This window comes from Lithobates pipiens, unplaced genomic scaffold (genome assembly GCF_037356315.1).
Source record: "Lithobates pipiens isolate NorthernLeopardFrog02 unplaced genomic scaffold, aLitPip1_a1.2 Scaffold_1, whole genome shotgun sequence".
In the NCBI taxonomy this organism is placed as follows: domain Eukaryota; kingdom Metazoa; phylum Chordata; class Amphibia; order Anura; family Ranidae; genus Lithobates; species Lithobates pipiens.
Window position 1 is genome coordinate 252,981,348 of NW_027507685.1, and position 15,847 is coordinate 252,997,194.

At 42.4% G+C, this 15,847-nt stretch overlaps 1 protein-coding gene across 6 annotated transcripts in view; it reads right to left on the reverse strand.

The window, feature by feature from the left end:
* Nucleotides 1-9,190: 9,190 nt before the first annotated feature.
* Nucleotides 9,191-15,847, reverse strand: part of DACH2 (dachshund family transcription factor 2) — a 669,978-nt gene continuing 663,321 nt past the window's right edge. For all 6 annotated transcript variants that reach the window (XM_077485215.1, XM_077485223.1, XM_077485208.1 and 3 more), the window contains one exon: nt 9,191-10,026. In XM_077485215.1, coding sequence (XP_077341341.1) covers nt 9,989-10,026 — 38 coding nt within the window. In that variant the 3' untranslated portion in view covers nt 9,191-9,988. The remainder of the gene's footprint in view (nt 10,027-15,847) is intronic.

Here is a 15,847-nt window from a genome sequence, read left to right on the forward strand (position 1 = left end):
TCCCTATCCTTGGGCTGCTAAAAGCACTGTTAAGGTGGGGAGCCCCCTCTGAAGGTCTTTTGGGGCTGCAGCTGTCTCCTGTCCTGGAGCATTAGTTCTGCTTATTGGTTTTGGCTAGTACCATGCTGTGGGGCAGGTAAGGCGACCTTCTTTTCCTTTCTAAAACTTGCTGCTGCCATATTTTGCTTTTATAGGTATTATGACCATTGTTAGGAGGGGGCTCTTAGAATTTGGATATATTCCCCAGTTTCGGCCATTTAACATGCAGCTGGAACATAAGTCTTTAGCTTGAGAAAGGCAAAGTTGAGACAGACTAGCATGACTAGCGTCCCTCATGTGGCGGCTCTCGCGCCGCCGACTTCTCCCTTTGTCTGGTCACCATGTTTCCGGAAATCATGGGTGGGTCTGGAGCGGCGGGGTCTGCCTAATTAGTTTTGCCAAAGAAGGATATCGTAGAGACACTGGGGGAGCTCAAGGGGGCTATGTTGCATATGATCATGGCCAAGCGGGACCTATGGCTGAAGTCTAGGGCCATTTATGCATCCTCTAAACGCAAAGTCCCCTGTCACGAGAAGGTCTTAATTTAGAAGGCATGCTCCCAGGTGACTCGAGGGAAGTCGGGGTTTCGTCCTCGAGACGGAGGAGGGCAGACGTTCGAGTTTTTCTCCAAAATAAATTTCTCCAGGCACGGTTACGGCAGAACAGATATCCTAAAAAAGATTTGGAGAAACATTCAAGCCACTGTCTTGAAATCTAGTAAGTAATGGAATCTTCCCAATCCCCAGAATGGGGCGAAACCGTTTGATGCAGGGCTACCCAAGCTTTTCCGGGCAGGTTGAGTCAGTTCTCTGGGGTCTGGTGCAACCGTTGCAAGGATGCATGAGTGGTATCCACCATCCATTTTGGGCATTTCTGAACTTCTCAGTAAATCCCCCTTAAGTTTGGTTTCCTGGGCAAAGTTCCAGTCTCTCTGCAACAGCAGGAGACTCAAAGGGCTCTTTTTGACGCTTCTGGTTGTTTTCCCCAAAAGAATGGGGAATGAAGTCCAGGAGTGAATTTGAATCCTCTATTTCTCTTCATTCACTTAAATATCTGCAAGTTGGAATCCTTTCTAACGATCATCCAAGTGCAGCTGTGAGTTTTGCATGATCTCAGTAGAGCCTCAAGATGTTTTTTTGCAAGGATGACGGTTGGTCTCCAGGTCCAGTGTCTCCCCTTCTACATCTGCATCTGCCAGTGGGGGCCTTCAAGTCTTCACTGAACAGTGATTGTCTTCTTCATTAGGCCTACTGAGCCTTTTGTGTGCTCCTTAAAGAAGGGCCAATTCTAGGTCTCTTCAACTTTGATTCTATTTTCAATGCTTATAGTACTCCAAAAACATTTTAGTTTGGACAGGCCAAAAAGAGGATGATAGTCCAGGATACAAAGATGCAGACCCTTGTATAGGGTTCTCAGGCCTAGCACCTCTCAGGGGGAGAGGGATGAGAGTGTTTCACTTCTTGGTTGATATCCTAATGCTTCCTCAACCTGCAGCAGCCTCTGCTTCACAAGAGAAATCCTGCTCTCCTCCCTTCCAGAATTCGGATGGCTGGTAAATGGGGGAAAGAGAGTCTTCTCATCCCGTCCCTCTCGTTCATTTACCTAAATGCTCTGCTCATAGCCTCTTCCAGATCGGTGTGGCTGAACGCCCAGAGGGGAGCAACTATTTTTCAGAAGATTTGTTGTGTCAGCTCGCTCTCTCATCTCTCAATGTCAGGCTGTTTAAGTTGATTCGGGACCGTGTCAGTCTGCATCCCAATGCTACCTTGGGCTTATTGGCTCTTGAACTTTTTGTTTGCAAGGAGGCTTCTTGTAACAGTGGAAGACGTTACTAGAAAGATGGAGTTTTCCAACTACAATAATAGCCTCAGGCACCCGGAAGATGTTGGGTGGCCTATCTAGCCCTGGTGGGCTGGGGAGTTCATCTACAACAGAGGTTGGTCCTTTTTTTCGCTTGAACAACAGAGCAACAGTGCCATATATCCAACGACAGGGTACTCACAATTTCCCTTCATTGAGTTCAGTGGGGGACTCTGCTGGTATTAGGGGCAGTTTATCATCCGGACCACCATTACAAAGAGGCAGTTCATCTGTCCTAGAATTGGCAAAGACAGCAGCGAGTGGTCTCTTCTCCTCTCGATATTTAGCTGGGTCATGACCCTCCAGGGTCCTCCGGAAGTCGTTCTGTTTGCCTCATTGATGGAGACAAAGTTACCATATTTACTTTCGCGCCTGCTTCACCCTCAAGCGAATACAAGAGATAGCCTCTCGAGTCCTTGATGGTGAAAGTCAGCCTTTGGCATTTTCTCCAAACCTGTATTCTCAAGGTTTTTTTTCCGCAAATTGGGGCAGGAGCCGGTCAAAGCGGTGGCAATACTCCCCATCTGGCCAAAGAGGCCACGTTTCCCCCGGCCATTATAACTCGGGGCCTGTCTCCTCGTTTGTTCATTCAGCACCTCACAAATTGATCCAGCATGGTTGGATACTAATAGGGAGAAATTTCCAAAGCCCTAGGCTGCTCAGCCCAACACTTGTGGAGGCCAGAAAACCGTCCCCGAATTCTGAGTACAAAAGTCAGGAATGGATTCAAATTATTTGCTTACAGGTGTTCAGATCTTGCGGTCCCTTCTTCCTTACTCCTCGTAATTATTTGTACATCCAGGCCATATCCTTGTCTCAGACCAAGTTCTCTGGAGGCTCAGGTAGCAGCTAGTTCTAGAGCGACGCAAGAAAGATGGGGGAGAAGTCTTGCCTTTCATCGAAATTCTTTGAAGCAGTTAAGAAAATTCGACCTCCTGGGAAGTTTTCTTTTCCTTTTTGGGATCTGCCCTTTGTCTTGGGCTGTCGGAGGGCTCAACCTTTCGCCCCAACAGAATCCTCCCATCAATGGAACCTGGCACACAAGACTACCTTGCAGTTGTGATAACTTCTGAAAGGAAGGCTTCAGAAGTACAAGCCTTTAGAGGCAGAAGATGTACACATATCCTTTTTCCGGTTAAGAGTGGTACTGCAGACAGGATTTTGTCCCCAAGGTACCTTCCCGAGCTGCTCTCCCGGTCACAGTCCATTGATCTTGATGTCACACGTTCCCATCTATGCGTCTTTGAAATTCAGCGACTTGGTAAAATGTGTCTACGCTTCTTTTGAAGCGGCTGTCGAGTCACGCCAATGGAGACGTGGCCCAAGAGGGTATTTCCCGCATGTTCCATAAGTGTGACAACCCTAAACGGGTCATCAGGATACATTCGGGGCTTTGCCTGCTAAGTGTCGCGGGACCAATTTAAGCCAATTCTTGATGGCGGCCAAACCAGAGGGGCTAAATGGTAAAACCCATAGTTTAAATTCTCATGCATCGGTAAGAAAATCGTCTTTCCTGAAGGATGCCCATTGTCTCCTTGGTATCGTCCGGCTACTAGGAAAAGTTGACACGCATGGCTTAGCAAGTGGATTTACAGTAAATTGACAGTAAGAGAGACAATAAGGTAGCTCTCCCGGAAGCTTGGGTCCTACTTTCCCTTCCAGTTCCATGATCAGGATCTTTGCAAGGCTTGGACATTTACAGAGTCCTGAGATGTTGCCTACAGCCTACAGCACCATCGGCTGCATCAAGCATTTTGCCCATTCTCCCTTGGGGTAAGAACAGAAGATAGGAAAGAGTGATTGCTTCCTGCATTTGTAAGCTGGTTCAAGGGCGTATAGGGCTAGAGGGTTGGTTCCTCCGGCGGTCAGAACTCATTCATCAAGGGCAGCTTCTTCGTCCTGGGCGACAACATCTCTCTCGAAACAATGGGCAGTGCGGCTACTTGGAAAATCTCAATAAACATTCATACAACTTTATAGCATTTGTTCCAGGGGTGCTCTCCTCAGTAGAGTTTGGAAGGGGGACAATTGAGTCAGCTCTTTCGATTCCTTAATATATTTTTTCGTTATAAGCATTTCCCACCCAGTTTTTGTAGCTATTTATTTTATCACAGGTATGCTGCCATGGAGGCACCAGGAAATGGAAAATTGTATCATACTTACCGTAATTTCCTTTCCTGGTGCCTATCCATGGCAGCATACATGCCCTCCCATGGTATTCGATATAATAGGAGAATGCTAATGGGGGGTATGGTTGTCACTTTTATAATCTATTAACTATCCAGAGGGGAGGAGTCCGGGGCGGAGCTTATCACAGGTATGCTGCCATGGATAGGCACCAGGAAAGGCAAAATTATGGTAAGTATGATACAATTTTCCGTTTTTCTTCTTCACTGATGTGCGCTGAAGAGGCTGCACTGGCGGGCACTAATGAGGAGGCACTAATATACAGCACTGAGGGGCACTGATAGGCAGCAATGATAGGCACTGATAGGTGGCACTGATTGGCAGCACTGGTGGGCACGGTTGGGGATAGACACATGCAATTAGTTTCAAATTTAGACAACTTTGTTAATTCGGAAATATCCAAATCAACGAAAACCCGTTTAACACATTTTTCCAAATATTCGTAAATTTGAATATTTGAAAATTTGTAAAAATTTGAAGTCCGGAAATTTTGGAAATTCTAAAACCCGAAAATTCTAAAATCTGAATTAACTAATAATACCTATAATATAATATAATATAATATAATAATATAATAACCTAGAATTTCATAGTTAGAAATTTGAAAGAACGAAAATTCTAAATAATAGCAACTAACTAATAACTATTAAATTAATGGTATTGGAATTTCCTTTCAAATTTGGCTGTTAGGGAACGTAACTAATACAAATTTAGCCAAAGTTATGAATTATCTGAAATAACAAATGCCATATCAAAACGAATGGAACGTGACGAATTAATAATAATAAATAACAATAATAATAATAAAAAAATGTTATTATCTATTATTAACCACTTGCCGCCCGCCCTATTACAAATAGACGGCGGCAAAGTGGTTTCATAATCCTAACCGGACGTCATATGACGTGATCAGGATTATGAGCCGCTGCGCGCCCCCGGGGGTGCGCATCGCGGCGATCGTTGTTGCGGGGTGTCAGTCTGACACCCGGCAACTACGATCTTGGTAAAGAGTCTCCGACGGAGACTCTTTACCACGTGATCAGCCGTGTCCAATCACGGCTGATCACAGTGTAAATGGGAAGAGCCGGTGATCGGCTTTTCCTCACTCGCGTCTGTCAGACGCGAGTAGAGGAGAGCCGATCGGCTGCTCCTCTGACAGGGGGGGTCTGTGCTGATCGATTATCAGCACAGCCCCCCCGAGGATGCCCACACTGGACCACCAGGGACGCCACCAGACCACCAGGGATGCCCAGCAGAGGTAATCCTCCCTAGACCACCAGGGATGCCAGTCAGGCACAATGGATGCCAATCAGTGCCCATAATGGATGGCAATCAGTGCCCACAATGGGCATCACTGATTGGCATGCATTATTGTTTGGCACTGATTGGCATCCATTAGTACAGTATAACACCTGTGTTGCTAATGAGTGCCCACCTGTGCTGCTAATGAGTGCCCACCTGTGCCGCTAATGTGTGCCCACCTGTGCCACCTATCAGTGCCCACCTGTGCCGCCTATCAGTGCCCACCCATGCCCATCTGTGCCGCCTACCAATGCCCATCTGTGCTGCCTACCCATGCCCATCTGTGCCGCCCATCCATGCCAGCTATCAGTGCCAATTTGTGCCACCTATCAGTGTCCATCCGTGTCGCCCATCCGTGTCGCCTATCAGTGTCGCCTATCAGTGCCGCCTATCAGTGCCGCCTATCAGTGTCCATCAATGCCACCTCATCAGTGCCACTTCATTGGTGCCCATCAGTGCCGCCTTATCAGTGCCCATCAGTGTAGCCCCATCAGTGCCCATCCGTGAAGGAGAAAACGTACTTATTTACAAAGTTTTGAAACTGAAACAAAAAAAAACATTTTTTTTTTCAAAATTTTCGGTATTTTTTTATTTGTAGCACAAAAAATAAAAACCGCAGAGGTGATCAAATACCACCAAAAGAAAGCTCTATTTGTGGGAAAAAAATGATAAAAATTTCATTTGGGTACAGTGTAGCATGACCGTGCAATTGTCATTCAAAGTGCGACAGCGCTGAAAGCTCAAAATTGGTCTGGGCAGGAAGGTGTTTAAGTGCCCTGTATTGAAGTGGTTAATTTGTTCTGTTCCATTTGTTTAGATGCGTCATTTGTTTTTTTGGGGTAATTCATAACTTCGGATACATTCGTATTTCGTTGTGTTCACTAACAGCCAAATTTGAAAGGACATTCCAATACCTTTAATTTAATAGTTATTAGTTGCTATTATTTTGAATTTTCAAGTATTTGTTCTTTCAAATTTCTGGATTTTCTTTCTTATTTTTGGATTTTTGAATTTACGGATCCTCGAATTTACATCATAAAGAATGACCCGAAAAACCCAATAAAAACCCCCAAAAAAATGAAACTAAAACAGACATTTTTTGGCAGTGCACATGTCTAGTTGGGGCTGCACTGATGGTCAGTGCCCCGATTGTCAGTGCCGAGGTCCCCGCTGAGGAATGCCATTTACTGGCTCTCCTCTTGGCTGAGGAGAGGAATGGCATATCCTGTTTACACTGTGATTGGACACATGGTGCATCAGCCTTTTTACCAAGTGTCCGGTGATGTGCTGTGTCTGAGGGACACGGCGTACCACTAATCGCTGTGCGCCAAGAATGGGGGGGGCTGTCATATGATGTCCTCCCAGGACGAGTGTGCTCCGGCCCTTCTGTCATTTCATGGCGGGCTGGAAGAAGTTAAATACCACAAAACTAAAGCTCTATTTGCGTGGGGAAAAATATGATACAAATTAATTTGGGTACAGTGTTGCATGACTGAGTAATTGTCATTCAAATTGCGACAGCGCTGAAAGCTGAAAATTGATCTGGGCAGGAAAGGAGTAAAAGTCCGGTGCGCTCGGTGATTGCTCTGTCCTTTGGACACAGCTGATCACAGATCGGAGTAAAGAGCCAATCATACTGGCTCTTTACCGTGTAATCAGCTGTGTCCAATCATAGCTGATCACGATGTAAACACACTTACCGATTATCATCAATCCTTTCCTTTCACTGTCACAGCGCGAGGAGAGAGCAGGCAACAGGCTGGTGTGGAAAGGGGACATCTGCACTGATCATCAGTGCAGCCCCAACAGTGTTGTCAATCAGTGCCCTTTAGTACAGCCCCAACACTGCCATCAATCAGTGCCCATTAGTGCTGCCAATTAGTGCCTTCTCATCAGCGCCGCCTATCTTTGCCCTTCAGTGCTGCCTATTAGGGCCCTTCAGTGCAGCCCCAACCCTGCCATCAATCAGTGCCCATTAGTGCTGCCAATTGGTGTTTTCTCATCAGTGCCGCCTATCTTTGCCCTTCAGTGCTGCCTAATAGCGCCCTTCAGTGCAGCCCCAACACTGTCATCAATCAGTGACCATCAGTGCTGCCAATTAGTGCCTTCTCATCAGTGCCGCCTATCTTTGCCCTTCAGTGTTGGCTATTAGTGCCATTCAGTGCAGCCCGAAAACTGCCGTCAATCAGTGCCCATTAGTGCTGCCAATTAGTGTCTTCTCATCAGTGCTGCTTATCTTTGCCCCTCAGTGCTGCCTATTAGTGCCCTTCAGTGCAGCCCCAACACTGCCGTCAATCAGGGACCATCAGTGCTGCCAATTAGTACCTTCTCATCAGTGCCGCCTATCTTTGCCCTTCAGTGCTGGCTAATAGTGCCATTCAGTGCAGCCCCAACACTGCGGTCAATCAGTGCCCATTAGTGCCTTCTCATCAGTGCTGCCTATCTTTACCCTTCAGTGCTGCCTATTAGTGCCCTTCAGTGCAGCCCCAACATTGCCGTCAATCAGTGCCCATTAGTGTTGCCAATTGGTGTCTTCTCATCAGTGCTGCCTATCTTTGCCCTTCAGTGCTGCCTAACAGTGCCCTTCAGTGCAGCCCCAACAATGCCATCAATCAGTGCCCATTAGTGCTGCCAATTAGTGCCTTCTTATCAGTGTTGCTTATCTTTGCCCTTTAGTGCTGGCTATTAGTGCCATTCAGTACAGCCCCAACACTGCCGTCAATCAGTGCCTATTATTGCCTTCTCATCAGTGCCACCTATCTTTGCCCTTCAGTGCTGGCTATTAGTGCCCTTCAGTGCAGCCCCAACACTGCCGTCAATCAATGCCCATTAGTGCTGCCAAGTGGTGTCTTCACACCAGTGCCGCCTATCTTTGCCCTTTAATGGTGCCTATTACTGCCCTTGAGAGCAGCCCCAACAATGCCGTCAATCAGTGCCCATTAGTGCTGCCAATTGGTGTCTTCTCATCAGTGCCGCCTATCTTTGCCCTTCAGTGCTGCCTATTAGTGCCATTCAGTGCAGCCTCTTCAGTGCTGTCTATCAGTGCCTTCAGTACAGCCTATCAGTGCCCACCAGTGCAGCCTATCAGTGCTGCCAATCAGTGCCCATTAGTGCCGCCTCATCAGCGCACTTCATTGAAGGAGAAAAATTACCTGTTTTCAAAATTTTATAACAGAAACTAAAAAAAACTTTTTTTTTGTTTTGAAAATGTTGTTTTTTTTTATTTGTTTAGCAAAAAATAAAAAACCCAGTGGTGATAAAATACCATCAAAAGAAAGCTCTATTTGTGTAAAAAAAAGATAAAAATTTCATATGGGTACAGTGTTGCATGACCGCGCAATTGTCATTCAAAGTATGACAGCGCTGAAAACTAAAAACTGGCCTGGGATGGAAAGGGGTAATAGTGCCCATTAGGTAAGTGGTTAAACAAAATAAAAGACTTAACGTCAGGATCAACAAGTAAAAATAAAGAAAAAAAAAGCCTAAAAAAAAGACAGTTAATGCAGCCACCACATCTAATCATCTGATGATTGGTAGGATGCAATATATCTAATTTTTTGTTTTGGGTTAATACCGTTTTAACTATTCCCTACATCTAAAAATAAAATAAAAAAATAAAATAAAAAAATAAAAAATAAAATATTTTTTTTTGCCAATTACATATGTTTTATGGTGGGCATGTGATGGTTTTATTTTATCAATGTTTTCCTTTACAAGCTTATAAACTGATATATTTAAAAAGGGATTTTGGGCGATTGGTAGGCGGTGTAATATCACATTACATCACAGAATAAAAAACACATTTCAAAAGTCAAACATTTTTTTTCTTTTTAATACTGCATCTTAGCAAGAACAATTTAACAAACTTATACTTTAACTTAATATAGTACAACAGAGGAACCGTTTACTCAGAACTCTTCATCAACCTAACTTCTCTACCGTACGTTCGCTCCCGATAAAAGGCCCAAAACGCAAGCACGGCATTTAAAGAGGCGTTAACAATCCTCGGCGTTGTGGCTCTGTGACGGTCGTCCAATGAAAGTTTTTTTCACTTTTTTTTTAGTTTTTTACAGCATTGTAGTTTCTCACTTTTTAAAAAATGTACACAAGTTTGTTTGGAAAATGTCGTAAATAGCGGGTAGGTCCGCTTCGGTAAACAAAGCTGATTTTTTTTTTTTCTGTAATGATACCATTTAGAGGTGGTTTGTGATAAAAAGTACTCCCTCCAGCCACTAGGGGCGCCGTCTGTATTTTTATTCAGTTAGATACAATTGCACTGTAGACTGTAAAATTGTTTCTGTCGGAAAAGCAAAATATCCAGGTGGGAGAAGGGGGCAATTATAGATGTGCTTAAAATGATGTTTGAGGATCAAGGTGTTATTTTAGGGGGGGGGGGGGGGTGGCCTGATCGCGCTCTGTATTCTCAGAATGGCGGGGCAGTTGGTGATGCAGCAACTGCCAAAATGGTCCATAAAATTCCTTCTCATGCCACGTGTCGATCTATGATGATCCATTATTTCATACTGAAGGCAGCAGAAGCCTTGGTCTTCTTTTTCTTAAACAGTGTTAGTTGCAGACGATGAACTCCCAACCCCCGTCCTCAGTACATGATGGGAGGTTTAATGTATGATCTGTTTTCTGAAACAAAAAAAAAAAGAAAAAGGATACAAATAAGTTTTGGTAAATGTAACAAATATTCATATTTTGTGTAAATTAAATGTAACAAATTTCATATTTTTGTAAATTAACCACTTGAAGACCAAGCCTTTGTCTGACATTTGTTGTTTACAAATTAAAATTCAGTATTTTTTTGCTAGAAAATTACTTAGAACTCCCAAATATTATCTATCTATCTATCTATCTATATATATATATATATATATATATATATATATATATATATATATATCTCTATCTATCTATCTATCTATCTATATATATATATATATATATATATATATATATATATATATATATATATATAAAATGTTTTGGGGTTCTAAGTAATTTTATTTTAAATATATAGAATTATATATATATATATATATATATATATATATATATATATATATATATATATATATATATATATATATGTATATATATATATATATATATATATATATATATATATATATATATATATGTATGTATGTATGTATGTATGTATGTATGTGTATATATATATATATATATATATATGTATGTATATATATAGATAGATAGATAGATAGATAGATATATATATCATTAAGCTAAATCTCTGAATGCTCCAACCTGAAATGAAAGAACTTATTTCATCTCTGAAGAAAGCTACCATTTTGGAAACTCTGTTACATTCCTGCCAGCGCAGGGAAGTTGCCTACCCCTGCTCTACATCATCCTGAACACACCATCCCCACCGTGAAACATGGTGATGGCAGCATCATGCTGCGGAGATGCTTTTCTTCAGCAGGGACAGGGAAGCTGGTCAGAGTTGACGGGAAGATGGATGGAGCCAAATACAGGACAATCTTAGAAGAAAACCTGTTATGCCACGTACACACGATCGGACTTTCTGGCAGACTAGGTCCGGAATCCGTCGGACAATTCGATCGTGTGTGGGCTCCAGAGGACTTTTTTTCCCCAAAATTCCGAAGGACCTAGAAATAAAACATGTTGTTGTATTTGGCTATCATAAAATCCCAATACAATACATTTACGTTTTTGGTTGTAACATGACAAAATGTGGAAAATTTCAAGGAGTATGAATACTTTTTCAAGGCACTGTATATACTGTAGTTACCGTTCACTTAAACTAGTCCAGCGATCTGCCACACTAACTTCAGATGAAGTCAATATGAAGGTGATTTTTGGCGTTTTCTTATGGAAATTTGACTTTTTAGGTGGCTCCTGAGGGTTACAGAAGCTCCATTCAACTTTCCTGAGCCTGGTCTTCTGCCAAAAAAAGCTAACCTTAGTGGCAACCCCCTATCCCTTTGTTGATAAACAATCTAAAATGATTGCTACGTCAAGGTTGACTACATGGATTTATTGAGAAAAATAAATCTGTATGAGTGACCTGGCTTTGTTTACTAACCAAGCCATATTACACAGCTGGTTTTAGCACTGCTATCAGGGCTGGGCTCAGCCCTTCCTTCTCTGAGCTGGCCACTCAGCTGTCGGCTAATTGCCAGCTCCTATCTCTCCACAGTTACTTAGCTGTTGATGATATCCTACTCGTCAGTCCTGCCTACTTAAGCCGTCCAGTCCAGAGGATCTCTGCTTCACCTTGGTCAACATCACAGAGACTATCTCCTGCGATCCTGTTCAAGACTTGCTTTCCTGACATCCCTTCTGGCTCCAGATCCTGCTTGCTGTTCCACTATATTGATCCCTGACTTCTGGCTTGGCTGACTATCCATTCCGGTTATTGAACTTTTTGTCTATGTTTTGACTATGTTTGTTCTTTTTACTTTTATTATTAAACAAGTGTGATTTAACTGTACTTCTGTCTCGGCCTGATTTCATAGTTTCTGACAACTGCACACTCTTGGTTTCAAAGGGGAACTCTTTTGGCTTAGCAGTAGTGGCAGTTGCTCCATTAGGGGCGCGGCCTCCCTAAGCTACATGCATGGTGCAGGATTCATGGTTTTTAATGGGGTTTTTTCTTTTTTTTTTTTTTAAGCACATGATTAGAGCCAGAGGCTCTAATTGGCTTAAAAAAAAGGGTGGTTTGATATTCGCTAATGTCTAACTGCTTCTCCTCCTGGCCAATCAGGATGCGGGTCCTGAGACCTGATTGGCCAGGGAGTCTTAGCAGAAGCAATAGAGAAAAAAAGAGAACTGCGCTAACCTCAAATGCCCAAAGTGAATGGGGTATGTGTATGTGCCAGACCCACGATATGAGTCTTAGTATCTTATTGTCTCTAAGACCACCTCAAAGATATAGTGCATACTATTATATATACAAATAAATAAAATTAAATACAAAAACGGGACACAGATACGTGTCAATAATGTGAATTCCCCAAACACAATACAAATTGTATAAATCTCTGTGCATATACCCCTAAAATAAAAAATTATTATGTTATTCAGTTTTTTTACATAAAGTAACTTATCAAAAAAGTATTTTGAGACACTCTACATAATGTCCATATAGTTATATACCAAAATATAATGAAATGTCCATATGGTAAATAAACACCGGTGAAGAAAAAATTCCAAAAAGCTGAATTAGAAGTGCACAATTTAAAAATCTTCTCCAGAAATGTAATGTGCCTTTCCCATCACCGAATGAATGAATTGGCTCCTTACCAGATCCAAGCGACCCCCCGTTACAGAGGGTCACCACAGGCAAAAACAATCAAAGGATATCCGGGTAACGGTTCCCCCTCAGGCGATCCCGAATCTTTCACGCAATAGGGTTATGGCTGTTGCTCCACATATCACTCCCAACTCAACGTGGTATCACATAGGGAAAAACATAGGCTCCAGATAGTGTAAAACCAATGATTTTAATTTGCAAAAAAACGAACGTATACACTTACATAAAAGACTTTAAAAGCAGGTTCAAAACAGAAGCGTGCACCGGCCGGATACACGCCAACGCAGAGACCAACCCGTCCTTCCTGGTCTAAAAAGAACGAACACGACTGGGGTGACAAACTGGGGGGTGCGAACGTGTCGACGTCACCCCAGTCGTGTTCGTTCTTTTTAGACCAGGAAGGACGGGTTTGTCTCTGCGTTGGCGTGTGTCCGGCCGGTGCACGCTTCTGTTTTGAACCTGCTTTTAAAGTCTTTTATGTAAATGTATACGTTCGTTTTTTTGCAAATTAAAATCATTGGTTTTACACTATCTGGAACCTATGTTTTTCCCTATGTGATACCACGTTGAGTTGGGAGTGATATGTGGAGCAACAGCCATAACCCTATTGCGTGAAAGATTCGGGATCGCCTGAGGGGGAACCGTTACCCGGATATCCTTTGATTGTTTTTCGCCTGTGGTGACCCTCTGTAACGGGGGGTCGCTTGGATCTGGTAAGGAGCCAATTCATTCATTCGGTGATGGGAAAAGCACATTATATTTCTGGAGAAGATTTTTAAATTGTGCACTTCTAATTCAGCTTTTTGGAATTTTTTCTTCACCGGTGTTTATTTACCATGTGGACATTTCATTATATTTTGGTATATAACTATATGGACATTATGTAGAGTGTCTCAAAATACTTTTTTGATAAGTTACTTTATGTAAAAAAACTGAATAACATAATAATTTTTTATTTTAGGGGTATATGCACAGAGATTTATACAATTTGTATTGTGTTTGGGGAATTCACATTATTGACACGTATCTGTGTCCCGTTTTTGTATTTAATTTTATTTATTTGTATATATAATAGTATGCACTATATCTTTGAGGTGGTCTTAGAGACAATAAGATACTAAGACTCATATCGTGGGTCTGGCACATACACATACCCCATTCACTTTGGGCATTTGAGGTTAGCGCAGTTCTCTTTTTTTCTCTTTCTGTTTTGTGTATTTTTGGTGTACATTTGAATTGCAGCTTCCGACCAATATCATTTTTATTCCGTAGCGCAGTTTTTTCCTTTTAGCAGAAGCAATGCCTTTTTGGCTGGGAGGAGAAGCAATGACCCCGGCTCTTCCCTTGGCAAGCTTGAGCGAGGTGCAGCAGGTGGAGAGGGGCAGAAACAGCTTCTTTAAGCTTCCAGGAGCCCTACCCCAGATCAAGCACCACCTCGTCCTCGGCCTAAGGTAAGGCCATGGATCACCGACTTCCCGTCCATCTCCCACGGGGGGTAGTGCGAGTGAGGGGGCCAGGTTTGTTTGCTGCCACCCCCAAAATATTGAGCACCAGCTGCCACTGCTTAGCAGTTTCAAATGGTGAAATTAGAGAATCATTATCTGTTGCACAGCTACTAGTATCGGTACCGACACCGAGTATTTGCAAAAGTATCGGTACTCGTGCAAATGCACCGATACCGGAAACCGATACTTTCAGGCTCGGTTCTTTGAGCTGTCAGTGGGTCTCCCAAAGTGTTAAAGAAGTCCAGTAATTGGAGCTTAAAAAAAAAAAAAGCCGAAATGTTTATTAACAACATTGCTCAGCCCTGAAACACTAAAATAAAAAGAAACATTGTTTCTTTTTGTATATTTCTGTTTCTTCATCTGCAGATCAAAGGGATGAACAAATGTTCATCTGTTTAACCGCTTTATAACCCTTAATTTACTCTAATCTGCTTTAATTAACTCCCTATTCTCCATTTAAATATTTCCTGCTTTTTTTTCTTTTGTTCACATCCATTTTATAAACAATAAACAATTAAAACTTTTTTTTATTTGCTTTGTTAGTGAATATTTTTACACATATATATATTAACCTATATTTACACATTTTACATTGAAAAAGCGCTAAATGAAAAAAAAACAAAAAACGATTTATTTCATTGGTAAATAACTTTTCAACACTTTGTACCATTGATGAAAGCTGAAGTTAAAACAAAAAAACTAGTTAGGTATCGGTAATTGGTATCGGCGAGTACTGAAAAAAAAAGTATCGGCACTCGTACTCATTGTAAACAAAAATGGTATCGGTGCATCCTGAATTTCTGCAAAGTGAAAATCTGTATCAGCGATGTGGCTTTGTTTATAAACCAAGCCATGTTACGCCATGTTACGCCATGTTACGCAGTTAGTTGGCAGTGCACACTCTTGGCTTAAAATCAGAACTTTTTAGGCTAATTTTGGCTGAGCAGTGCAACATGACAAAACCAGGAAAGTTTGTAGAAAATTTCTGTAAAATCTGTATTAGTGACATGGCTTCGTTTATAAACAAAGCCACGTTACGCCGCTTGTTGCCATTGCACGCTTCAAAAGGGATTTTTTTTACTGTTTTTGGGCTAATTTGGCTTTGCATTGCCACATGACGAAATTGGAGAATCATCTATATAACATTTCAGTAAAAGGGGGAAAATTTTGCCGCAAAAATCCAGCTTGGTGAAATCGTGCCAACGGCGAGCGATAAATGTTTTTTTTTTTTTTAAAGACGTACCATGAGTCATTTTCACAGCCGGCCCCCGGAGGAACGTGCGTCTGCTTTCTGCCCGCAAGACATTCCAAACAATTGTCTGTAACGTGTAATCCAGCAGGGCTGTGCAGTCCTTGGGGGGGCCGCCAGCCACAGAGCGCAGACAATCAATTATATCCTCCCTATAACCCTGAAATACGGGACGCTCTGACAGCTGCACTTCAGTCCAGGAAAAAAAAACAAAAGATGAAATGATTAATCAGCTCTAATGCGAGGCATTAAATTGTGGTCACTGTTGCAAACCACAATATAAAGGCCGGGGGGCGCTATTCCCTTTACTAGGCGGGAAGAGGTGACGCAGCAGCTGAAGGTCTATAGCCGGGGAGAGATGGATGGAAGAGAATAAAAAAAGGAGGAGAATTTGAT